Source organism: Phymastichus coffea, unplaced genomic scaffold, assembly GCF_024137745.1.
Source record: "Phymastichus coffea isolate CEN01 unplaced genomic scaffold, Cenicafe_Pcof_1.1 PCOF00143, whole genome shotgun sequence".
Lineage (NCBI taxonomy): Eukaryota > Metazoa > Arthropoda > Insecta > Hymenoptera > Eulophidae > Phymastichus > Phymastichus coffea.
In genome coordinates, this window is record NW_026706954.1 from 191,925 (window position 1) to 218,693 (window position 26,769).

The window sequence follows — 26,769 nt, forward strand, 5'->3', positions numbered from 1 at the left end:
GAATCTCTCATCATCGTAGAGAACATCTGTGAGATGTCATACTTATTCTTTCAGCTCTTATTAATACTGCTATCATTATTATTATTATTATTATTATTATTATTATTATTATTATTATTATTATTATTATTATTATTATTATTAATAAAAACCCACCTCAACTTACTTCTTACTTCTCCTCGTTCTTGTTTTCGTAAATGAGATAACTTTTTGTAATACTGTTTTTCGCCAAAATAATATTCATGTTGTGATCGTGTATCCTCAGTTTTTATAGATCATCACTCAGTCTGCATATTCATGGAAACTATGTGTACCATGTATAGGCCAAATAGCACTTAAACCTTAATTGTTTTTAGATGGTACGGACGATCGAAAGTCTATATTAAAATTCTGTGTAGATATACTTAAATACGTAGTTGTTCAGATGACTCTTTTGTACAGAATACAAGTGCACATTCAAAAGGAAAACGCCTCGGAGAGAAAATTATTTATTGTTGATTAAGTAGTCGTGTAAATAAGAGGACACATGTTGAGCCAGGTTGTCATTCTACCTCTTAAAATTGACACCTAGCAAATACATATAAAACACACCCAAGACCATTGAACGCGTAGAGCGTGTGTTTAAAAGAAGTGCCATCCATTTGCTATGAAACACAATTATTTCGCGCGTGATCACATAGTATGTCATTCGCAATTGCGGGTCGACTTGTCATTTTCCACGGAGCGCAAACCTCGCAAAATTAAAATATCTTTTGAGGAATGGTTCTCTACCTTGGATCCGATAAATTTTTTCAAATATCCACTTTGAAATGAAAAAAGAATACGTCATAAGCTGCATGATATCTGTGGTTTAGATGATACTAAATTCTTGTGCGTGATAAGTTCAACTCTACTTTTTTCATTTGCGATGAATTGGTCTTATTTGAATAGATTCCGTAACAATTGCTGTGAAGCTATTTTTTATAAAATTTTTTTTATCTTGTGATCGTGAGTGTGAAATGTCATAAAGCTAAACATCCTACTAAAAAATAAAAACGTGTATACATCACGAAGATCATATTAATGTGTATAATATATTTATAGTTCAGGCTATACAAATGAACTTCTTTAAAGTCTACATTTGAGTGGTATTTGTGCCTCGAAAGAATTATCATTAACTTTTTTACGTAGCGCTCCGCTCTTACGGAAGAAATCATTTGATACTGCAATTTTAATTGGCCATGTAGTTTTTGGGTGATGAGAAGCCTAATGGATTGCACTTTTTGTCGGATATATAAACCAATTGAGAAACGAAAACGGCAGCGGCGAGTAACGAAAAAAATTCTACTTTTGGCCGCATTTTTCAGTCGGTGGTATTTGTCGAGTACATATTGCTAAAATCGATCGTGAAAATAAGTGTGGTATGTTCACTCTGCTCGTAAAGTGCACTAAAGAAGTAGTTGATCAACATTATATATTTTGTTGAATTTAGACGTCTGTATAAAAGGTAGTGATGTGGCGTTAATCATCCACTGACGAAACTTGACGAGACTGTTACCAATAAGTCCGTTGAAAATGGCAGTTATTGTAATGGCTCCTAACTAATGGCAAAGTTCTATTATTTCACTTGTGATGTCAATTGAGCAATAATGTTTTTTACTCGAACGCTTGAAGCTTGTACGAAATTTTTTTTGTCCGAAGCACTTTGTAACAATCTACGAGGTTTTAAAAACGCGGCTATTGCTTTCCACTTAAAAATGAAAGAAAAAGATCGAGAGTTAATATTCGAAAAATGGCTGCCATCGTTCGACCGACTGTATATAGAAGAGCACCATTTATCGTGGCTTCGTCTAGTAATCCTTCTTTGTGCATCCTAGTGTGAACGTGAGGTTTTACGGATTGATTGCTTTTTCACTTTTTCTTTTCTTTTTATTGTATAGATTACCGATATATTAGATGAGACTCGCTCTATAGACGACGTGTTAGTTCACACTTATAACCATATAAATATATACGTAGGTGCATGCGGACGACACCTATATGTCATATCTACTCGTCATTGTTATACCGTGGCCAATTTTTTTACAACAACACGTTTGCCACGTATTTTGTATATTCGAAACATCAAATAGATAATGTCGTTCAGTCATGTTCATGCGATTACCATAAATGACAAAATGTTCGGTTAATCGCAATGGGCGTGCTGCATTATCAATTAATTAACATAACACACATATTCTATATTTATATTTACAATGATTTTTTTAAGAAAAAAAGGAAAAGATAAGAAATTAAAAATATGATACGTGTTTTCATCGCATGACGCTCGAAATGTAGAGGAATACAAATGACGGCGAGAGCAACGACAATGGTAACGCGAGATAGTATCAGGAAATAAGCAGCTATTGCACGACTTTTACTGCCTGCACTTGGCTTAATATTTTTGAATATGTTCCTTGCTCATAAACTTATACTACGCCTTATTTAAATGATTGCACTAGCATACCGAAAAGATGATTAAACATAGCCCAACGAATTCTTTCAAACTGCTTTTCTGTTTTGATGTTTTATGTGTTTGCACGCTCCGACGTTTTCTGCATGCGCATCGTGTATTTTTCAAATGTATGTCTGATATTCCCTCAAATTTCTCCTTCGACTTATTGCCGTTATATGCTATAGTTCACCAAGATTTTTTTGATGCGGCTGAGAAAAGTCCGATGTACATATATCTCGAAATATTTTTGCATCGACGTTCAATCGAGATTCGACGAGAGCTTCACCTTGAACGTTTGATCAAATATTTTCTGATCGTCGCGTGTAACACGGTGAAAACTAAGCTATAGCGGCTAAACATTTGTTTATACTGGATTGGCCCCATATTAAAATGTATAAGCCTGTCATTGAAATAATGAATACATTTGTTTAAATTGATGATAAAAGTTTCTCTTTTTCGTTTGTTTTCTTTACGAACAATACTGCAATTTTATAGCAATGATAATAAATATTTGATTTGATGATAAAAGCTGCTTCCTTAAATGCACAATGATAAATACTATCTTTAAGCCAATTGTAAATACGTTCTGAATTTTGAAAGTGTATAGTAGTGGAGATATAAGTATTTGGGTTTAGTAGTCTCACCCTAAACTGTAAAGACATCTATTTATTGAGTTTGCTCCCGAAACGTAATGTCTCATGGTCTTATCGAGTTTTCTGTGAGCATCTTTGGTCGTAAAGTAGAATTTGGAGTGGAGGCGGATTATTTGATCGAATATCTGTCTCTCTCCAAAGCAATATAAAGTTTGAAAGGCTTCGTTTAGTATTGATCTTATGACGAGAAATAAGCGCGCTTGGGAAGTGACAAGTGGCCTTGCCTTTGCGATGATTTTCCGAAAAATAAAAAAAAAATGAAGCGCGATACAGCTGACGAGTAACGGAGCGAGATCGAGACCGCTGCGCAAGTTCAGTTTCGCGGAGAGCGAAGCCGGAAAGGCTTGTGCCTCGATCTCTCGCTGCCAGTCGAAGCCTCGCTGGCTGGCGTGCACATCAATCCGCGCCGGAGAGAGATGTCTTTTCAGCTGAGAAGACGTGCACGCTCGCTCGCAGCAGCTTTCCGGACAATATCGGTTTTTCAAATTGCTTTGAGACACGCTGACGTCTGCAGCTCAAGTCCAGGGACGCGCGACCAAGTCTTTTCTCAAGTCTCGAGCTACTTTAGCCGCAGTCGCGCCTTCTCAAATGTTACAATATATACCTTTAAGCGTCTTTGCTGCAGATTATCCGAATATATATACATATATATGTACGTATACATCAGTCGACGGTACATCAGAGCAGCACTCGACGTCATTATTTCAATTATTCTAAGTGGAAACAATGATAACTTCCGAGACTTGCCAAGTAGAAGGAGCCGTTAAGCCGTGAAAAATTATCTGGCAATGATAAGGTTTAAGGTAACAGTGTGCACGTGCGCAGCGCGAATTTCATTCTCTGACGACGCGTATTCGAAGCGAACGGAGCTCGAAAAGCCGATATTATGGGAAGCGGCCTAGGGGGCGAAGCCGACAGGAAGAAGTAGGCAAGCTGAGCGCCGGGACATACATAATCGTAAAGCGTTGATTGCGATGCGTCAGACAGAGCCGGCGCGCGGCAGAGTCGTCAAATTTACGAGTGGCGCAGATGTATATCTCGAGACCCGGTGGCCCCCGGGCTCGAAAGTAGGTTAGAGCGCCCAAAAGGTTTACGCTCGCTACAGCCCTCTGCCTGCCACGTGCGCGAGGGTGCGCGAGCGCGCGCGCGCGCGCGAACGAGGCGGATTTTCGGCCAATCACGCGTGTGGTCAATCCCACGCGAGCTTTCAATTAATCGATCGAGCAAATGAGAATGAGAGTGGAATGAGGCGGCGATGGAGAGAGCGAAAGAGAGAGACAGCGGTGGTATATATCGTTCTTCTGCAACACACAGCAGCAAGCGGGAAACGAGGAGCGAGGATGGAAGGGCTTCAGGCTCAAGCGACAGTCCAGCAAGGCCGATCTCAAGATTAAGAGCGCCGGCGGTAGTCTCGCCACCACGCCGACGCCTACCTCCCAAGATTTGGTACTTGTTTTTTTTTCTCTTTGCCCTTTCTCCTTGTTTCGTGCTCTACTCTCTTTCTCTCTTCGTTCGTTTTTCTTTTGCTGTATCTATCCTCGCTCGATCCACCCCCCCCCCCCCCCCCACCTCCAGCTGTTACCCTCGATTCTTTTTTCCAGTGTTTCACCTCATCTACTCTTCGATACGTATGTGTATATAAATGTGTTCTCTCCGCCTTTTTGCCAATTCTTCCACCCCCTTCTCATTCCAGTTCGTGTGTTCCACAGCATTTTTGCGAGACTCCAGGGGGATGCGTGATTCACCCACATCCCTTTTCACTGTAGCCCTCCCGCCCGCCCTCTTCTCTATGTACTTTTCTCCAAAGCTTGCCTGAGTTAACGTAAAGAACGAACAACCTGGTGAAAAAGTTTCTCTCTATTGTGTTTGGTCTTTTCCAACACGGACACTTCCGGCTTACAATCAGGGATTTGGGATTTGGCTTTTGCCAGCTTTAAAGAGCGCGCGGCTCCGTTAACTTTCCACAATGGACACGCTGTCTTTTAAAAGCTGGCAGCCGCGAAAATCGCCGGCGCCGCAAGCCTTCGATTGAACGTAGTATTTATATAATAAGCCAATTCATTCACGTCAAAGCTCACTCAAAACGTCGTTGCCACTTGCCCGTTTCTACGTACTTCAAAATCAATCCACAAATTTGTACAGATGCTTCGATAAAGCGTGAAACGATCCATTTTCTCGTTTGTTCGTCTCCTCCCAATCGAACGAGGTGGAACATGCATTTATCCCGATCGTAAATTACCTTGACGCACAGAAAAACACACGTCCAGACACACTACATAAAACACTACATCGATGATGAAAGTCCGGGGGAAATATTTTTCACCAGGATCCTCTGTGTGGATTTTTTTCATTGATGGTTTTTAGCTACTGAGTGTAACCTAATAGTGTTGATCGAAAAGTCTTTTCAATAGGTGTATGTGCAAACGTTGTTGAAAAGGGCTTTCGAGAAGAATGCACACGCTAAATGAAAAAAAAAAAGTTTTAACAAAGTAGAGTAGAACCAGCATAGAACTAATCTGTCGACTCTTCGCAGCTATCTCTTTTCCTAATAACGTGTTTGTTTTTTTTTCCATTGCCATCGCTCTGTAAACAGTTAACGAAAGAGAAAAGCTCATTGCCCGATTCTCATTTCAATACATCGAACATGGTCGATGAATAACTCATATTAACATCTCTCCTTCATGACTTACTAGTTGTTTGAATTGCTGTGTTGCTGAGTTGTGTAAGGTCTGTTATAAAGCAAGCCCGCATACATGTGTGTAATGATTCTCGTTAAGCAAGACTAGCAGTGATCGAAAGGAAAAGTAGCTCGAGTGAGAAAGCGTTGATACATAGTTGATACATATAAAAGTGAAAAAAGAATAGAAAAGCGTAGATGCGCGCAAAAGTCAGCGAGACTCGCGCGGCGCGCGATCATAGAAAGCGTTGATCAGTATGGTCACTGTGTGCACAGCAGCAGTCGCAGTCGCAGCAGCATCAGCAGCAGCATCATGCGTCGAGCGATAACCACCCAAGGACGTTGTCCCCAGTGCAAAGCGTAGACGTTGAGTCGCCGCAATCCCCCGAGTGTCCCACAGTGTCGAGTTCGTCGTCTCAAGTGCCGAGGGTGCCGGAGCCCGGCACTCGAGCCTCGGATTTCGCGTGCCAACAGCGCGACACCAGCAATCTGACGGCCGCGGCGCCGCCCGCGAGGCCGAGTCGCAGCAAGGAGGAGCGGCCGACCAACCTGGCTCTCGACGCTGCGCCCCCGCCCCCGAAACCCCCACTCAGATTCAAACTCGTGGTAAAGAGCCTGCAGGCGATGCGCGCCGAAGGCAGACTCTCCGCGTCCAACTCCAAGTGCCAAAAGAACAGCAGCAGCGAGGACTCGAGCACGGGGGCCGCTCAGGCTGTCAACGCCTCCTCCAAGCATCACCAGTCCAAGCACCAAGACGATCAGGGGGGAGCCAATTTTCTCAGAAGATTCAGTAAGTTGATCCATAAAACACCATTAGAATCGCAGTTATATACCGCATAACTAAAACAAACATACACATACGCATATATATTACTATCAGTTAGTGGACGTGCCATGTATTTCATTGATATCTATTGGTTGATTATTAACTTAACATAATACGTATGTGCATAATAGATACATATTGTCATTATATATTACCAACGATTATTACAAACTTACACATCTTTCGTACTTACTTCTATTATTATCGTCACATTATGTATATCTATTGGTACACATACAACAGTATGTTCACATACTTTGACTTACGCTTTTTGATATATACTTACTCGATCATATTCCATCAATCGCGTTTACATAAAACGCCTCAAGAGCGATATGATATCACCTATATAATACATCTGGAACAGTATGATACTAATGGTCACTATATATCTGCTTGCTTGTTTACAACGTATATATCACGATTTTAATCGGGATTTTGTTGTTCTCTTGATTGTCATATGGCCATACTTTTTACCAAGACTTGTGTCTGCTTGTTGAAAATCATCGCAAAGGTTGTTGTACACAGAATCACCAAATTATCCAAAAAAGTACGCTGAACTTGTACGATCATGCTGAGAAACATTAATACAATATATATTTATATATGTACATGTACATATATATTCAACGTCGACGATCATTATATATTTGGACGTTTTTACTTGGTGAATATTTGTGATAGAGTCGCATGCTGTAGCATACATATAAAAACTCTCCGTTGTATCGAATGTATACAATGTCGTCTGTTTTTTCCGTTTTTTTTTCTTTTTTTATCTCGTTTGTTCAGCCACCACTCAAAATATACCTTCGACTGAAAGGTACATACATAGTTGCGCGAGAGCACCGTGGTGTAATTTGGTCGTGGCAACCGAGCTACGTAAATCGAGTTTTGTGTGTGTGCGTGTGTGTATATTATTTGGAGATGGATTACTTGGCTGGCTTTTCGGGGCTTTGCTCGATAAATTTCCGCGTGGGCGCACATTAACACACTAGCACACACAAATATGCGGGTGGGGGGGGGGGGGGGGGGGGATTTGCAGCTTTCGCTCGTGGCCGCACAGCAGAGCACCACCGGCCTTGACCTTCGCTCCGTTTCTCATTACGCATACATACACACTAACAGGCGCCCCCATACAAACACGCCATTAGCCCGAAACACGAGCGCACCGGGACATCTGATCACGCGTCGATAACTTATCGCTTCTCGCACATATTTATACGGCTCAACCGAAGCAAAAAAATTTATATATATATATATATATATATATATATATTTTTTTTTTTCGAGTTCTATGAATGATTCGTTCTTTTGTTTTTCATACACACCTTTACTTATACTAATGTTGTTACGATCACGATTCGTCACGCATTCGTGATGTGTTGTTATATTCCCTTATGTAACCCCCGTTGTTATAACGTATACTATCTATTTCTTTATCTCTTTCGCAACTGTTTTTTTTATTATTACTATTGTGTGTCTATCGATGTATTATTTTTTTTTGTTATTTGGTCAATGTTTATTACTTTGTGAGAAAGAACAAGACAAAGAAAGAGAAAATAACGATAACGAGAACGAGATAAAAAGGCCTAGGATGCTCGTAGATATACATTGATGTGGCAGTATGCGTGTATCTGTGTGTATGTATAATTTTGAAGTAGGATACTGGAGGGCATTTAACGAGAGCACATAAATCTCAGGGGCCGGGCCATCAAGTCGATCGGCGAGAAAACGAGCTGCTGCTGCTGCTGCTGCTGCTGCTGCTGTTGTATGGGACGGATGATTTGTGTGTATGTGTTGCTTGTGTGTGCATAGGGCGAGGGGTGGCAAGGGCGAGGAAGCAGCTCGTTGAAACGATTGAATTTTCGATCGTACGTATTCACAAGCTCGCCGGTGATGGCCTCGCTAAAGAGATTGTTGCCGTGGCGACAGCCAGCGGCGGGACATGATAATTACGCTGCAATCTCCTTTGCGGAGGAAGCGACCTTTTTTGGAGAGGGGGGCATATAAACAAACACGTTGATGATGATTATACGATGAAAAACTCTTTGCAAGTGATTGTTATTGTTATTGAAATTGCAGTTTTGTTCCTCAATCCAATCACGTGGGGGATGCATGGTGTCTTTACGTGGTTTTGGTTATGTGGAAATTGTCTCAAGAGTTCGTATTATCAATCTTTTTCATTTTTCCGTTCTGTTCGTTATAATTAATGTTTTGGTTATTAGCCAGAGCTTTGTTAGCATTGCTGTTGCCTTATAATTTGTAGTATTAGCACTCTTACGATTCTATTCAGTTGACGATTATATTGAATTATATTTCTTTTCTTTCTTTTTTGGATGAGCTACATACTTGCGTTTTAAAACGACGAGCAAACATTTTTTTTTCTTTTGCGTTACGTAGCACTGTCGAGGCGTAGTTGTGTTACTTTGACTGGGCAACAGCTGTTTCTGTTTATTTGACTCGATATGATTTTAATCTTTCTTTATTTCAATTCAATCGCGTTGTTTCGTTTGCGTTTTTACACCAAAATTTTGATTGCTGAATGTATTTATGAAAATAAGCTCGTTCTGATAATTCGATCGCCAGAACATATTTTTGGTCGCACCAGGTGCAGAGTCTAATATATTAGTCAGTCGTTGTTTTGTTCGTGAAAGCGTGAAAGAGTAGAGGGTGCCGCTTGTCACGAAAAAGCGGTTTCTAATGAAACCTGCTTTGAAAATAACAATCAGTGATAAAAACGTACATCGTGTCAAGGTTCACTGTTCTAATGATCAACTGCACCTGTTTTTGACCTTTCGCAGTAACGAAATAACAAATAAAGAATATGTTTAATTAGGTGAAAAGCGATAAAATAAAAAAATCTTCTGCAACAAGTTCAGTCGAAAGTTATATGGAAAAGTACGGAATGCTATATCACTATTATGAAAGCCTTGCGAAAGGTCTATGAGAAGAGAATTGTTTACTTGAACCATTTTTCAGGTTCAATTCAATTTCGCAGTCTCGACAGACAGCAAACAAGATTCAGGTAAAAAAAAAAAAACAGTTTCCTGGTGCTTTGTTCAAATTTCTTTTTTCGAAAGCAGAGTACCATGAGCGATGAAAATATTCTATATATTCTTTTTATCATATTAACGATCCCAATGGTACTTTGTTCAATACTTTCTGTTTATAATTTCTATTCTCATGTAAATTTCATCCAAAAATGCTAAAAATAACGATGAATTCTACGAGAACCAAAGAATTTGTACAAATAAAATCTGCCGAAAGCCTCCTGTATATTTTTCCATCACCAGCATCGTAATACTGATAGCTATTTCACGAACCATATAGGTAGTTCTTAGCCCAACCCATTTATACTTAAAAGTATTTACATAGTTACAAAGAGCACACTTATCTGTTGACATGTAAGCACATCATGAAAGTCCTACATTAGTCTGTGTAAAATGAAAACTGACACATACATAGTTTTGATGAGGAATGTCAACCATAGAGAAAACTCGAACTCAGCTGTAAATGAACCGAATGGAATGTACTGACTGTTATACGAGACTCTGCACAAGAGAGCGACATTGTAATTAATTCACTTGTAAATTTTAGCCGCGCAGGTCGGAGATGAAACTGAGAAACTTTTAGACGAAAGTAGAAGCATTAAACAACACATCTCAGCTTCCTTTTACGCTCTTTTTTGAGACGTATGCATTCACATAGCATTGATGGTTATATGTGTGGTGTAACCTCAAGAGCTTTTTTGGATTATATATATCGTGCAGCGTTGCAGCAATTGCCATGTGCCAGCGTCACGCTTGTTGAATTTCCGATGTGGCGAGTGAAAAAGGAAAACACCGAGGTGATCGGATATATAATCCACAAAGGCGTTTATTTTTAGAGATCTTTGAAGAACTATAACTTACTTTCTATCTATCTATTATCTATCTCTCTCTCCTCTTGTACAATCGACTGAAAGTGCTACAGAATGTAAAAGAATGATAGAGCTCGTAAAGAATTGCCTGCTAGAACAAGTTCATTTGAACAGATGCACGCTTCTGTACACGAAAATCTTATTTTACGGATGAAAAGCCCTTTACCCCGATCCCTGCCACATTATTGCTCTGACCCCCCCCCCCCCCCCCCCCAAAGAGCGAATCGAAAAAGAATCCTCAAAGCATACAAAGATTGTATGAAGAATAACGCACGAGAGCATGTGAAAACACTATACTTTTCTAATAACAAATCAAAGGCTCAAGGATCGAGTATTATCGATAAGACGCACTGGACAGGGTGAAAGACAGAGTGCAAAAGTTGTGAAGGCAGACAAAAAGAAAAAAAAAGAAAAAGCGGGCCGACGAACGCGAAAAGTTGCACCGACCGACGAGCGATACGAGCAGAAGCAAGCGCGTTTATTGGTGGCAACGAGTTAAGCGCGAGCGCGCGCCGCTCGAGGGGCCTTGAAAAACGCAAGCGGCAGCTCTCATTAGAAAAGCTACAGCGAAAGAGAGAGAGAGAGAGAGAAGTCTTGAGGGATCGCGCGCAGAGTTGACGAAGCGGCGAAGAAGGCACTGGTTAACAATCTTTTCCCGACACGTGCTGCAATACCGCCACGCCTCGGAAAGAGAGAGGGAGAGAGAGAGAGAGCTAATGACACACGAGGGCTCTCCAGGGATTCCCTAATGCCGAGCTCGAGCGAACACTGAAGAAAAAAGCAACAGCACTCGCCTCTATCTATAAATAACGATGAAATACAATTCACGCGAGACTCGGTCAGCTTCTTTCTTCCCTCGGATGTAGCCTTTTTGTTAAAGCTTTCTCTCTCTCTCTCTCTCTCTCTCTCTCTCTCTCTCTCCTGTCTGATCGATATGCAGTGCCGCGGCACTCTATATAAGCGTCAACCGCGTCTCCGAGGAGCGCGAGCTTTGTTCTTCTGCTGCGGTGCTTTGTTCGACTGCCAACTTACTCAAGTTAATCTTAGCTGCTTTCACTCAGGACAGGCCGTTTTATTAAGGACAGACGCGATAATCTTAATAGGTGCGTGCCCTTGGCTGTTGTATAACTTGCTGCTTGGTCAACGAGATGTGTATGTCCGAAGAGATGGGAGAAAAATCGATTGTCTTTCAATCGTACTGAGCATGTAATTACTCAAAGAGCTTTAGGGAGGGCAAACAAAGAAAAGGATAGAGCGATATATGTCTGTGATGAAGACACGTAAGCGCCGAGGCTTGGCTCTTGTACTCTTCCACGGCATCCATTTCTGTCCGGAAAACATGCCTGGTCCGCGAAATCGCAAAAACTAGCACAACTCCCATGGCAATTTTCAAGGCAAACCCTATCCGTCTTTTTCTACGTCTGTCGCTATTCTCTGTTCTGTCTCTGATTCTGAAATTGCGACGAGCTACCGAAAGCGAAAGATTGGCTGCGTGGCAATGAGCAGAGAGCTGGCGAATGAGTGTCAGGAGCAAGATTTGGCTGGTTTGTAGATGAACGGGCAGTGCGTCTCGCCGACGGCTCAGCAGCGCAGCGCCGGTGGCGGGGAGTCCACGGACGGCGACGGCGGAGGCGAGGTGGGCGCGGCCGAGGACGAGGGCAGCAGCAGCAGCGGCGGCGAGAAGAGCCCGTTCGGCCAGGCGGCCAGCTCGCTATTCCGCCGGTCGACCGCCGCCGAGTCGTCGGTGTCGTCTGGCGGTGGTGGCGGCGGCGGCTTGTCGTCGCGTGGCGGTCGCAGCCAAGGTATACGCAAATTGCAGAAGTGTCTGAGCACCTCGGTCAGCCACTACGGCGAGGCCGAATCCTCCACGGCTTCTTCGGGACACTTCCCGCTCCACGCTCAGCGCAGCGTTGACGTCCGCGGCTACGCACCCCCGACTACACAAGCTGGTGTCGTCTTCTCGCAGGCTTCTCTGACTACCCCGTATAACCTCACCAGACAGTATAGCAGCTTTGGTAGTATTAACTACGTTAACTTATTAACAACAAAGCAATCTATCTCTCTCTACTTCACTATCCACCCTGTACTCTCTCTCTCTCTCTCTCTCTCCCTCTCTCTCTTTCTTTCTCTCTTCACCATTCCTCTTCATTAACGTTTCTACACTACGGATCTACCATTCATCGTTGACCTTTATCACTCTTAGAAGTTAACCGTAGTACTCTTTTACTCTTCACAACGTCATGTCTCGTACTATAACTTTCGTTATATCCTCTATAGATATATTGTATATATTACCGAGCATCAACTTTTCTCGTAAACTATTTTCAATCGAATGATTACTTCCTCGATGTTTCCGATGAGTTTTGTGTGATTAATGATTATTCGATACAACGTGTGTTTCCTGTTTAATCTTTAATTCTGTAACAATCTGCGTATCATAGTTCTCACACCTTCTTTTACAATGGATGTGCAACTTCAATACCCGAAATTCTGACAAATTATTTCACTATTTTCAACTTCCTCGCACTACAAAATGCAATCCAATAATATACAAAATATTCTCGAAGAAAAAATAATAATCACTTACTTGTTAGCAACTGTGCCGATGATAATGACTGTCTCGTCTGCATAGTGTACATACAGAAAAACACACACCTATACACGCAAGCTATTGTGCGATCGAGAGGTATATTCCGAGATGAAACCCTCCTCACATTTGTAGTCAGCTCTCTGTCTGTCTCTCCTATTTCTTAGAGAAAAACACACTTTCTCCGTTCTTTTTACTCGAAACAATGCTTTGTAGCGAGTCTTAGAGGTATATAGTGTATTAATAACACTTCGCCGACATTGTACTGAAGAGAGTAAAAAGAAAAGAAAAACATGAAGTTTTTGATATACATGCGAATGACAGTGCGTGACTTGATCTTGCTTGTATTTATGATAGCCTTGCTTTTCTCTCTCTGCTCTATGACGCTCTTTATGCTCTTGATGATGACAACCTCAAGGTAAGCTTTTAATGTATCTGTGCGATCATTCTCCTTTCAGAATTATGTGTTTTTAAAGTACTTTCTATAATAAATGTAAATGAATGATAAAATTATAATTTAAAAAGATTTATAACACTGTGCACATGATTTTATAATTATCACTTGAAGCAAATGACGTATGCCTAGAAACTTGTATTGTATTCAGAGGTACTGTGATGTCTTCTTGGAGAAACTTGACATTTGCTTGTTACGAGTTTATGATAATATTTTCAAAGTTATAAAATCATTGCACTTAAACTATTAAAATAAAAGCTACTTAAACCAATGTTTTAAACTATAAAAAATGTACTAATCTATGTAAATGCAAAGTCAAGTTCACCACTGTCAATCGTGAAGATTGAAAACGAAGAAATGCAATGCTAATCTATAATAAAAGTAGGATTAATAGATATTAACTAAATACTGTCTGGTTAGCGTCTATGCGATAAATAAAAAAAGGAATGATCGGCAATTGCATCTCCTGGCTCACGTGCGTGCACTTGCTCTTTTTTTCTGCCTTGATCATATAATTATAATACCTATATACAAGCTCTCTTCTTCTGTTTGCCTTTAAATTACCTAATGTAATCTCTGTGCGTTTGTTCACTTGTTTGCGTTAGACGTTCCAATTACACTACTGTTTAGTTGTGTGAACTTTGAAATGGAATACACAGTAAAAAAAGGAAAGTGATTTAAATAAAAAAGAACATCCAAAAATATATAATTAAACAATGCTTGATAAAACAAAACATGCAATTGTTTACTGTTAATGATGAAAGTGCACTACTTTCCATGGGTTACCCTTTTCAGGTGACTCATCCTATTTCTATTTTATATAATGTCGCACATTCAATGGAATATATATTATTCTGAGTTTTTTTGTCTGTTCTAGCAACTTTTCACCTCTGCTTACACTGTCTCGAATTAATACTGCTTTCAATATTGAGTTCGGTTTGAGACATGATTACATGTGTGTATTCTGCTCGTGATAACTTGACAAGAGAATCTTTGATGAACCCTTTAAAATGTAATATTAAAAATCGGACAGTAAGTAATAATTGGAAGGAGGGTGAATGAAATATTCTGGTCTTTTTAGAAAGGAGAAACGTGATTCGCGCTAAAGATGAGGTTGTTGATTATAAACATAATATATCGAAAAGTAGTTTATAGTGCTATAAATGTAAGAAAAAATAATTGGAGGAGTGCTTGCAATTAGATAGCTATACGTTACTTGTAAATATAAAAAAATATGTACATAAAAGCTTCATTTGTGCAGCTTCTTAAAATTTGAGCGGTACTGTAGGAAAACCATGCTATTGTGAAATTTGATATTTATTTGGTGCCTCGTGACTGATCGTAGAGTTGTTCAATTGAAACGATTAATGTTTGTTGGATAAAATGCAAAGGGAAAAGTCCATAAAAATCGAGCGTCGAGTTTGTAGTCGAGTCGAATAATTTAATGAAATTTTTTATTTTTTATTGACAAGCTATCGTAATTAGACCTCGTTTTTATACCATGAAATAATAATTTCCACCAATACGAGAATCGCCAATCGAATGTGTGAACGTTGATTGGCAATTAAAATAATTTAAGCGATAACTTGCGTGAAAGTGTACAGGATTTAAAAGGTTCGTTAAATCGGTCTATTCGATCCGGAAGCGTAAGCATTACTCGATGATGTAGTATGAAAAAAATATATATAATTGTGTTGAAGTTTGAAAGAGTTTTTTATGAAATGTATACTACGTTCTTGTTTATTACTCTTGTTATATTGTTGTTGTTGGGTTTGTCATTGTACAATTTATTACTGCACTGTCAGTATTATGAAACAAAAAATCTTATATATATATCACTATATATCTCTCTCTCTCTCTCTCTATATATATATATATATATATATATATATATATATATATAAATTATTGTTGCTACGTTAGACGTTCTTTTTTGAAAAAAACTTTCTATATATAAAAAAATTATCTATGACTTCTCTTCATGCATGCTTCAGTAGAATGAGTTCCAGAAATCAACGCAGCAAAGTGCTCCATTTCAACAATTAATCGATTGCTTCCAATTTCTTTTACAAATGCTGGCCGTATAGACAAACTCGACAGTTCGTTCCAACGATCGCGCAGTTCGAGTATGTCCTCGCTGGAAAACATTGCCACTGAAACCGTCAGCTGCCTTACTTTTGCCGATTCCTACACGAAAAAGAGCGGTAAGCGGAGCGCGGTTTGCCTTCCCGATGGCGAACGTCGCGACAAGATAAATTAAAAATTAAAATTACGTATCTATGCATCGACAGATTCCAATGCCTTACCGACTTTATGGATTGGCACGTCTTCGGGTTCCGTACAGACTATTGTTTTTAACACACCTGCCTCTGGCGACAGACACGCACAGCCTGTGATTATCTCTAGTTGTAGTAAGTAGCAATGGTCGAAGCGAAATCATGTAAACGTTAGCGCGAACTCATCATTTTAATGGCGCGCAGATGGCTCTACGTTTAAACTGAAAGGATGTATTTTAACGATGTCCTTCTTGGACTGCAACGGGGCCCTGATTCCTTACTCCTACGAATCTTGGAAGGACGAGAACGCAGACGGGAAGGATCGCAATAGTAGGTTTACTTTTAATTAAAATCTCAATTACAGCAAACTGTTTATCCAGTGTTCTGCAGCGCTAATGCGCTTCGATGAATCGACAATTGTAAGCAGCAAACTAAACATTTGCATTGTTGATTAATGTCTCTATCGGAGGAAAAATGAAGCAGAGAGCGCGCGCGTAGTTATAACGAGGCGAACTGATCTGCGTTTTACAGAGAATCAAGGGAAATTTTCGAGTACACGGACCTCACCCTCGATCAATTCTCAAGGATCCGCAACGGACGGTTACGAGGATAGGCAATTTGTTGTGCTGACATCCGAGAAGCAGGCCAGAGTGGTTGCTCTTCCATCGCACAACTGTGTCTACAAACAACAGATAGGCGATGGCGGCAACGTCGTTAAAGCTGAAATAACGTCTATGAAAGGTAAAACCTTGACGTCTCAGGCAATCGGTCATCTCCAAATGCAGCTCCTTTGCTTCTCATACCTCGATTGGATTTAATAACGTAAGCTTGAACAATGCCATTGGACATTGAAAGAAAAAGAATCGTTGACAGTTTGGAAATCGATATTTCTGATCAAAACTATGTGTCTCGAATTGCGGCGTGGCGGGCGCGCTGTCATTCAAAGTCTAATCAAACTTTTGCTTGACCTCTTGCAGATAGCGTCTGCTTGGTTTGCTATGTCTCGAACGGTCACATATCTACCTTCAGTCTACCGAGTTTGAGGCCACTGATCGACGTGGATTTCGTACCAGTCGCCGATTTGAGGTAAGATTGGCCCAGCTGAATGCTGAAAAAAGGCCAACTCTGTAAATGACCATTTTACTTGAGTGTTTATCAAAATAATCCACTAATCACTATATCTGACGTATGCACAATTGTCTGGCATATTAATCTGATGGCGCACGATTTTTTACCGCAGTTCATTAATGCTTATTCTACAAATTACCTCTAAAAAAGGCTGAGATCAAGCATATCAATTCAATCAATTAAAAAAATATACATCCTATGTTTGTACATGCAAGTGTGCTAAAAAATCACGATCTAAAGCAATCAAAAGATAACCCATACGAGCTATTTCACACAAGATGCTTTACTTTTTTGTCCGTTTTATTAAAGTTCTGCCAGGTGAATGTTAGTTCACTTTCTTTTTATATCATTGGACTGATTTGACTGACACGAGCTTAGAAGCGCAAGAATTTTCCTTCTTTTGCGTATATATTTATTACACATTATGTTTCAACGCATCTCAGTCGATAGCGAATGTCATTTTTTAGAGCTCACATATTTACTATGTGTCGTTCGTTCGTATTTTTTTTCTTTCGATCAATAACAATACATTTTGCGCAACTTTTCTTTCAACTATTACGTAGATGTGAAAGTGACGCCTGAGTGATCAAATGATACGATCGATTCGGCATGTTTCAAGCGAATTTCTTCATTCTGGCATTCTTTAGTATGATTTTCTTTCTACAGACACACTTCATTCTGCACTAAATATTGTTTCTCTCTATATGGCTATTATAATATTGCAATGAAAAAGGCTCGAGGCATGTTCGATGTAGATGTTTCTTTTTCAATAGCACACTTTTTTGGCACAGTCTTTTCTTTCACGAGATTGTGTTCTCTATATTCAAGTCATTTCAATTGCAGTTTCAAATCTGTACTAACATAAAACAATCGCTCTCGAAATTGATAAAAATGGATTTTCACAAACTCATTTTATCCAAGAAAAACTCAGAAACATGCTTCATTTACGATCGAGATACACCACTGATATTCAACTCTCTTGTTTTTGTCACGGATCGTGTGTCGTGTCGAGTTATGAACAGCCGGTGGGAGAATCGATTCTTTGATCATTCAATATCCTCACAAAATAGTGCAAGTTACCAGACCACCACTCTAGTCCACGACAACACCGTGCAGATAAAGTGAAAGTCGAAAAATTGAACTTGTTTGCAATTTAAGAATCGCGCACCATGTTGCTGTCATTGTCCCTAGTCCTCCTGTCTCTGTAATCTCTAACAGTTTTCAGACTACTAAACACGGAATAGTAGACCCCATGTTGTCCATATGGGGTCATCAACTCTTTGTTAATGGCGATACTGATCAGTAAGTCGTCTACCAAAAATTCATTATCATCATAAATATGTAATAATAATATATAATGCCACTAGTAATTCCTTTGGACAACAAGTGAACACTGTAGCTAAATTGTCATTGGATCACCTCGCTTATCACCTCAGATTTGATAATTCTTTATTATTATTATTATTATTATTCTTATTATTATTATTATTATTATTATTATTATTATTATTATTATTATTATTATTATTATTATTATTATTTGAATTTCTGTTTCTCTCACTTATCTCTACTCTTTGTCTTTTCCCTCCCCCCCCCCCCTCTCTCTTTTTAACTCTATTTTGTTCTTTTTTCGAATAATATATTTAATCTTTCACGTTTTATTAGCACATCCTACGTAGATAAAGGCTATTAGCTGATTTATCATTTTTCCTTTTGGCTCCCCATTTGCACTCGTTTTATTTGTATAGAATAGTCGATGGTCTTTTCGCTTCGCAATACCAAATTTATTTAAATAAGAGATTAAAAGTTCACGAGTATATATACTTACTTATATAAACACCTATACGGGTGTTGAAGAGATGTTAGTTTGGACTTCTGAAGGACTTGCTAACTTTGTTTTCTTATTTTAGAATCTCCAGGACATTCTCCTTCAGTAATAGAGGCCACGGGCTCTACTTGTCGTCGCCAACTGAAATTCAAAAATTTACAGTTTCCAGCGAGTTTTGGTGAGCTTTAATCGTCTTTTTTTATTTAATAATTATTCTACACATAGACAAGATAAATAAGCTGCCTCTACTCAACTTTTTATTTCTTCTGCATAATACAAATAAGTTAAAAGTATAGCAACCTATTTGTCGAATTGATTCCTTATAATTAGATGCTGCATTTGATCAGAAGAATCCACTTGAGTACGCTTAGCAATTGAAAATGTAATCATATATTTTTTATTAAATTCTTTTGGATCTCTTGTTTTTCTCAATAATCATTTCAATTGCGATTGTTATTAGAAAAAAAAAACATGTAACGTGACGTCTACTACGAGCGTAAAAAAGCTCGAGCGAGTCTTTATTATCCGTCGTAAATAGCAATAGGAATAGCTGTTGTAGGTCATGTCTGACTAAACATTTCCTTATCATAAAGGACAATGCATACTTTTTCGCCTTTTGTTTTTCAAATCGATCGGCTGCTGCCTTTTTTTCTTTTGCACAATATCATTCGCAGCCAGGGTCGCAGCCAAATACCTTTCTGTATTGCAATCAATAAAAAGAGATAGGAAAAAAAGAGTCCATTGAATGAAGATTCTCCTTGCGTTGTGGATAATTAATGAAAAAAGTTGAGCGATGTTTTGTTCGCGACTTGTAAACCTCGTCGAAAAAGAAAACTGATCCTCGTGTGCTCCGGACTAATGAAGCAACGTGTTTTCTCCCTAGCGCCGAGTTGACGGAGATGATGGGAAATCTGTTCATCGGATTGGACATGCCCGAGCCCCCAAAGGAAGGATTCTTCAAGGGTCTGTTCGGTGGTGGCACTCGCAGCGTCGATCGCGAAGAACTCTGTGAGTACATAGTCGCTATACAGCTGTTTCTTTATCGCGCTTTCTTCGATCTGATGTGTAAGCAAGACAGCCCCACTCGACTGTTCAACATTTTGCTGAACTTCGTTCCTCGATGGAAAATATCCATTATCGTTCGCGTAATTTTTTTTTTTTGCTCACCCACGCTCACCAGACTAATCGCGGTTTCGTCGGTAATCGCGTTTGTGAACGAGTATCCGGAAAGTAAACGGAAGAAAATTCTCATGACAAATAGTTTTTTTATTAAAAAGTATACGCAAGGCACCGATTACACTCTGCTAACTCGACACGAATGTTGCTCCCGGCTATTTCTCTCCTATATTACTTTGCTGCGCTTTGTACCTCTCTTTGTACTACATTGTCCCAAGTTAATTTCAGGATTTTTTTTGCTCATCTCGTAGCAGACAAGAGCCCGAAGCCTATTCGCTATTCGTACATTTTTATTATAATTTTCCGCGTCTAATCAGTTCAACAAACATTTCATCGAGACAGATCAAGTTGCGAATTGAAAAGCATTCGAGATTCCCGACAGGCGTATCAGCATTTTCTCTCCGTCAAAAATTAACTCTCCAACACGATGAAACGCACAACAAGAGTGGATACACGAGCGCAAAGTTGCCGAGACAGGGAAATTAGCACACAAACAAACGCAATCAAGCGGCACTTTGGCGAAGCAGCAGTTAGCGCATAGAAACTAAAACGGGAATCGGGGCCTCGGGTCAAAGTTTTTGCCAAGTGTGAGTTTGACGTGCTATACGCTCGCGTATAGGCGAAAGCATAGCAGATGTCGCGAACTGTCGACGAAGAAAAAGCCATTTCTTCCATACATAAGCACACTCACGCACACCGAAGCGAACTTTTATCAGAGTCGCGTGAATATGACACTGCACGATATGTGTTGTTGTTTGCAGTTGGCGAAGCGAGCGGCAAGCCCTCGCGCAGTGTGGCCAATCGTATACCTGGACCTAATACTGAGGGACTCAGGGAGCGCGTCGGCACAGCAACCAGCGAGGTGAGATCAAGATTTTCTTTTTATTGTTCGTTCGATTGTCTTGCTCGCCGGCTGTTGGATGATTGAGAGTCGTAAGAGCTTTTGCGTGCTACCGCGAACGTACTTGGAAAAAATTATTTCTTCGTTTCCTATATACCTGGCTATAAAATTGGATGAAACTAAACAGTTAGAAAAGCTCTCCATCTTAACGTTATCCATTCACTAAATTCATAATAAACGAGCCACGGGCTTAAAAGCTGCTCCGAGCAGTACGTAATTAGCAAAAAGTAGTCGTGAAGCGTATTAATAGCGTTTGTTGCCGGACTCGCAGGTAGCGCAAGCTCATCAAATGGTGGTCGAACGTGGCGAAAAGTTATCGCAGTTGGAGGAGCGCACGCAGCGCATGATGAACGAGTCGGAGAACTTTGCCTCGTCGGCCCACTCGCTCATGCTCAAGTACAAGGACAGGAAGTGGTACCAGCTATGAGAGCGTCCGTCGCGCCGCCGACAAGGCTGTTGAACACGCACCGACATTGAAGAGGAGAAACCAACCAAACGACCATCGTGAACTATAGCATTCTACAGATCTGCAAGAACGGCATCTGTGCTGCTGCTGGTTGTATTCTCGTGCACCCGCGCGCGAAGTTCTGTTGCTGAGCGACGCCGAGAGAGGATTATAAACTAACGACGACGAGAGCCACACCAGACCCGACGTATAGCAACAACAACAACATGCGTCTATTATTCGACAGCTCGCGCGGCTTTCGGTCGACTACAGATTGTACATATTTCACTCGACTTCTATCATATCTCTCTCTCTCTCTCTCTCTCTCTCTCTCTCTCTCTCTCCCTCTCTCTCTCTCTCTCTCTCTCTCTCTCTCTCTCTATCTCTTCCTGTCTATCCCTCTAACCTTAGTTTCCTTTCTTAATATCACCAATCAAACCGCTGGACGTTTAGGAGCTCTCTCTCTCTCGCTCTCTCTTCCTCGACCTCTATGCATATTCAACTAACATTCTATAGCCCAACTTGCGACTACGTGATAAATTAGCTTAAGTTTTTGAATCCTTTACGCACATGACCTTCTTGAGACAATGATTTTAGAGAGGGATTAAGAAAGAGAGAGATGGGGAGAAAGGGTCTGCTGAAAGAGGTGGTTTCTTCAGTCTATGGTGCTCAATGTATCGAATATACTCCCCCTCTCCCACCCTTTCAGAAAGTGATAATACTTGTCAACGTTTACGCACATACATTACGATGCACTTCGTGAGCGTACGCGCGAGCGGTTATGGCACTGAAAGTGCGAATATTCCACGCTCAAGCTAAAGCTTTTTTTCTAAAAGACGACACACAAACATTAACAATGGGATAGACGACGATGGTTATTACTAAATGAGTCGAGCTAAAGAATTTTTAGAGGACACACATGTACGCATCAGCAGGCTGTAACTGTAAATTATACACAAAATCTTTCGCATGAACATGTTCTCATTATCGATTAGGAAATCTATATACACGTACACAGATACACATTGACACGCGCGCACATGCTATACCCCGCTACGTACTAATGTCGACGGCAGGAGTCCGGAGACAATTAACTATTATTACAAATAATCTTAAGGACATACAGGATATATGCATATAAACTTAGATATGGAAAGAAAAATTATATATATATATATATATATATATATATATGCGTATACATAATTTTAAATAATGAATAAAACTTAAATAAATAACATTTTGAGGGATGCGTGCGTGTATAAGAGTTTACTGATTGCTGAAAACGAACATGATTATAAGAACAGATGATTATTATTGTACGAGTCAATACGAAACTGAAAGCACACAATTTATCCGTTGTTTTTTTGATAAATCACCAACTTATAAAAAAATTAATAAGAAGAAAAACAAAGTATGTAAACTGTACTTTGCTTTGTACGCGTCAAATTTTTCGTTAAAAGAGGAATGTCGAGAGAAGATTTTTTGGGTACCGAGTATCTTAAAACGTAAAAAAGTTGCTTTTTCCATGCAAGTAAGGAAGAAACGCAAAACAGAATAATAATTATAAAACCTCGACCTCGCACAATAGCCGAGTCGCAGACTTTAAAACGCTATATCACTTTATAAAGAGGGAAAAGTAAATAATGAGCTAAGTAAAAGCAAAGCGTCACAAGAAAAAGGTGAGATAAATGTAGGCAGACAATACAGTTTGAAAGTTAAAATATTAGCTTGGGTAAAAAGAAATTCTTACTTTAATGTGGTAAAAACGTAAAAAAATATTATACACAAAGTAGTGGTACCTGCTTTCTTCTAATTATTATTATATAATTATTATTAATATTAATTACTACTTATACTTAATTATAAATATGCTTGCAAAGGCTAACCAAAAAAAGAGGATAAAAAAATGTCGAAAAAATGGCCTCAGCAGTGACGCTACTCCGAATGTATTGACAATAATCAACTTATGGCCAGCGTGCGCTTGTGGAAGAGCATTAACAAATGTCATTGCTGCTTCGGTCATAAATTTCAAGACACGATACGTTTGCGTTGTACATTTCGTTCGCGGTTATAATGTGAACTTAATGAAAAAAAAACGTAATTAGCAGAAAATGCGTATTGGAACATACCGTTTCACGAGAGCAACGTAACAAGTTACTGAATAAAATTTGAAAAAAAAAAAATGAATTCACATAATATAAAATCTAAAAAGTTGTAGTTACAGCTAGAAATGTTATGTATATATCGATTAAACAAACATAGTAGAGCCGGAACAGTACGTTACGCAAAAATTATAAAAAGAACTATTCAATTGAAAAAATATGTTGTAAGTTGCGCTACTTCAGCGTCTGTTGTAAATTCGATTGAATTCGCCGTGCGCATTTCTAATGTAAGAATGACTATGATGTTTTTAGTCCTGGGCATGCATGTCACATTAAAGACAATATATACATGTATTGTTGTAGAACAAACCTTAATGTTAATTAGACAGTTTTAAACGTTAATGGATATGACAAGATTATAGCCAAATGAAGAAGAATCAGTTTAAATTTTCTTTTTCGATAAAAATAGTAAAATATAATGTGATCCAATGATCGTAGCTTTGAAATGTTTGCTTGGAACGTTAAAATTGTTCATTTTCTAAAGTTTCGTTTTAACTTAAATTAAATATATATTTCTATTGGAACGATAAATAGGTTGAATATTTTTGAACTTTGTCACAGAATTGCAAAAGTCTCATTTTCGATATTTGATTTAAAAGTTTGATAAAAAATTCAATGCGGCATATATTATTGAGTATAATTTAAACAGTTTTTTCAAAACACTTTAAGCAACTAGTTTGTTGTAGACATGATGATTTGTACACAAATTTTCATATTTCTATAGTCGGTTATTTTACTATTTTTGACAATGTATATATCATAAGTAAACAACTGGTTGTGTATTGTTCAAAAGCAAAGATACTTATTTTTTTAACTCTTTTGAACATCATTATTTTCTGAATGATATTTTTCAAATCGAGGTAATAGAATACCTGTCGAGGGTAATGTTACTTTTAGAAGAAGGTTGATATTTCAGTTCCTAAAAAATCGAGATTCCTATTAAAATGATACATATGGTCACTGAAAACCATAGAAAAGAATTCAACCGAGTGTCCACGAGTGAAAATCTATTCTTAAATTAAAATTTTAATCCAAAGCTCCATAATTATGACTAAGTGAAAATTAATCGATTGTTGAGAGAAAAGAATATGTCCCACTTTTTCATGAATGGGATATGCTTCTTTCATTTATTTTTGCAAGCTAAACGTTTTACATTGTATTAATCAAAAAATTTAGTGCCGTTGATCGTAATCAGTCTTGTTTCTCGCTACTTTTATTTTGGAAAAAAAAGAAAAATAAACTCAATACAAAAAAAGAAGTTAGCTTAGATAAAGCATTAGCTTGTTGCAGGGATGTTTACGGTCGCTGAAAGTCTGGCGCACGTCGGGTTCGATTGGATTTACGGCGATCTTGAAACACCGTACTGCTTCCATAGCAATAACTGTATAGTCGATGTTAATGATCTAGACGTCACAAAAGAAAATCCAAATTCTCTATGTACACTCCCATCCCTTTTCCAATGATAAATTAATGATAATATACAAACAAAAAAAAAACTTGAACTATTAAGGATTTTTAAACAGTTAATTCAATGTTATGGTATAAATTTTCTTGAATAATATTCTATTCACTAAAACTTGTCCGTTTTAATTGTACAAAGTGAAGAAAAACATGATAAGAAAGAAAACAAACAAACAACATATAGTGAATTTTTCTGGTGTAAGTTTAAAATAGTACAAATTCGACGAGTTCATCATATCTTTGCATTTAGCGAAAGCGGAAAGAAACAAGTGTAAGAGCTAAGCGGACGTGATAATTAACTAGATGTGAATATCAAGCAGTAGGAGTTGTCAATGACGATTGTACAGAGTTAATATCGATAAAAACCGAAAGTGAACGATCAAATAAAGTACAGTTAACTAATTCAATAGTAATTAAGTCGAAAGTTGATAAACCTATCGTACACATAATCACACTTGAAGTTATATAAGAGAGGGACCGTTGATTGTGAACGAAGTAGTAGCAGCATTCACACGAGGAAACAAACAAAATAACAAGTATAATAAAAAATAAATGCGTAACGATGAGAGCTGAATGTATTTTTTTAAATATGTTGGCGCGCGGAGCACACGTTGGTTGTATATGAGGCGCCTAACATTTCTGTTCGTGATCACTATTGTAATCGATTGATCTCTTACGTCGCTGTACGTTACGTATATATAATTTCATCTTTTGATTGTACAAAAAGAAAACAAAAAAAAAAACAGATTAGGAGTGTCGGAGGTGACCAAGCCATATGTTGTACTAAGTATCAGGAAATACATAGTGAGAAAGCGACGTGATGAACAAGCACGATTATATGTGTGTGTGTGTATATATATATATATATATATATATATATATATATATACACAATCGTTCAGATGATATAATAAATCAGATAAAATAAATGATTACTAAGAGTAATTAAGAGGTATTACAGAGGATTACGGGGACACAAACTGAAACAAGAAGAAAACAAAAATATAAGAAAAAATTAATGAAGTATACATCACCTCGACAGAGATGAATTTCTATGCTCGCTCGCGGCGTCGCTTTAAATTTTACGTTCAATTATTCATAAATATATATAATAAGTATTAATAAAAATATTGTAAAAGGGCGAAAAGCGAATAATTGTCGCGCTTGGATTTTAATGTTGTGTATGTTGCGTTTGGGACGAGAGCCTTTTTCGTCTTCCCCCCCCCCCCCCTCTATCACTCATTCTGATGCGCGCATTAAGACAGATGTATTCGTATTTCGAGATAAATTACATTATTATCAAAATACGAAAATACGATTATTATTACCATTATCAGTAGAAGAAGAAATAATTATTATGGTTAATGAATTATTGTAAGAGATTATTGCTCTAGTTCCACAGAGTTTTCACTGTTACCAATCGGGAGTGCTAGTCAGACCGCTTCGCAGATTGTCACAGTGAAATTATTTATCAATGTTATTGTTTATCTGACATTTTCATTATTATTTCAAAGTTTAACGTCGTTTAACTGTATAAGTACTGCCTTGAAGACAGACTGTAACTTGGATCCGGATAATAAATGAGTTTAAAAGCATATCAATCTGTTAATTACATATTTAAGACCATTTCTTCTTTAGCTATATTAACAAACATGTTATTGTTTTCAAACTACGATTGAAATTAAAAAGGTTTTCAACAATTCCGAAATTTTTCCAGATTATTCTTTTGAACATGGTTTTAAGAGTACGATTACCGTTAATAGAAACGTTCATTTTATTTATTATCATTTGAATATTTTT

At 38.6% G+C, this 26,769-nt stretch overlaps 1 protein-coding gene across 7 annotated transcripts in view; it reads left to right on the plus strand.

Annotated features, from left to right (window-relative positions):
• Positions 1–25,848, plus strand: part of LOC131672129 (syntaxin-binding protein 5) — a 70,642-nt gene extending 44,794 nt beyond the window's left edge. The window contains exons 13-24 of one of the 7 annotated variants that reach the window (XM_058949133.1): positions 4,441–4,572; positions 6,080–6,593; positions 15,668–15,793; positions 15,881–16,000; positions 16,070–16,195; positions 16,397–16,606; positions 16,843–16,951; positions 18,212–18,295; positions 18,904–18,999; positions 19,705–19,829; positions 20,759–20,859; positions 21,170–25,848. In XM_058949133.1, the coding sequence (XP_058805116.1) occupies positions 4,441–4,572; positions 6,080–6,593; positions 15,668–15,793; positions 15,881–16,000; positions 16,070–16,195; positions 16,397–16,606; positions 16,843–16,951; positions 18,212–18,295; positions 18,904–18,999; positions 19,705–19,829; positions 20,759–20,859; positions 21,170–21,325 (1,899 nt within the window). In that variant the 3' untranslated portion in view covers positions 21,326–25,848. Of the gene's footprint in view, positions 1–2,316; positions 2,351–4,440; positions 4,573–6,079; positions 6,594–12,100; positions 12,564–15,667; positions 15,794–15,880; positions 16,001–16,069; positions 16,196–16,396; positions 16,607–16,842; positions 16,952–18,211; positions 18,296–18,903; positions 19,000–19,704; positions 19,830–20,758; positions 20,860–21,169 lie in introns of all 7 variants that reach the window. The other 6 variants (XM_058949134.1, XM_058949135.1, XM_058949138.1 and 3 more) reach the window with 6 other exon arrangements.
• Positions 25,849–26,769: the final 921 nt, after the last annotated feature.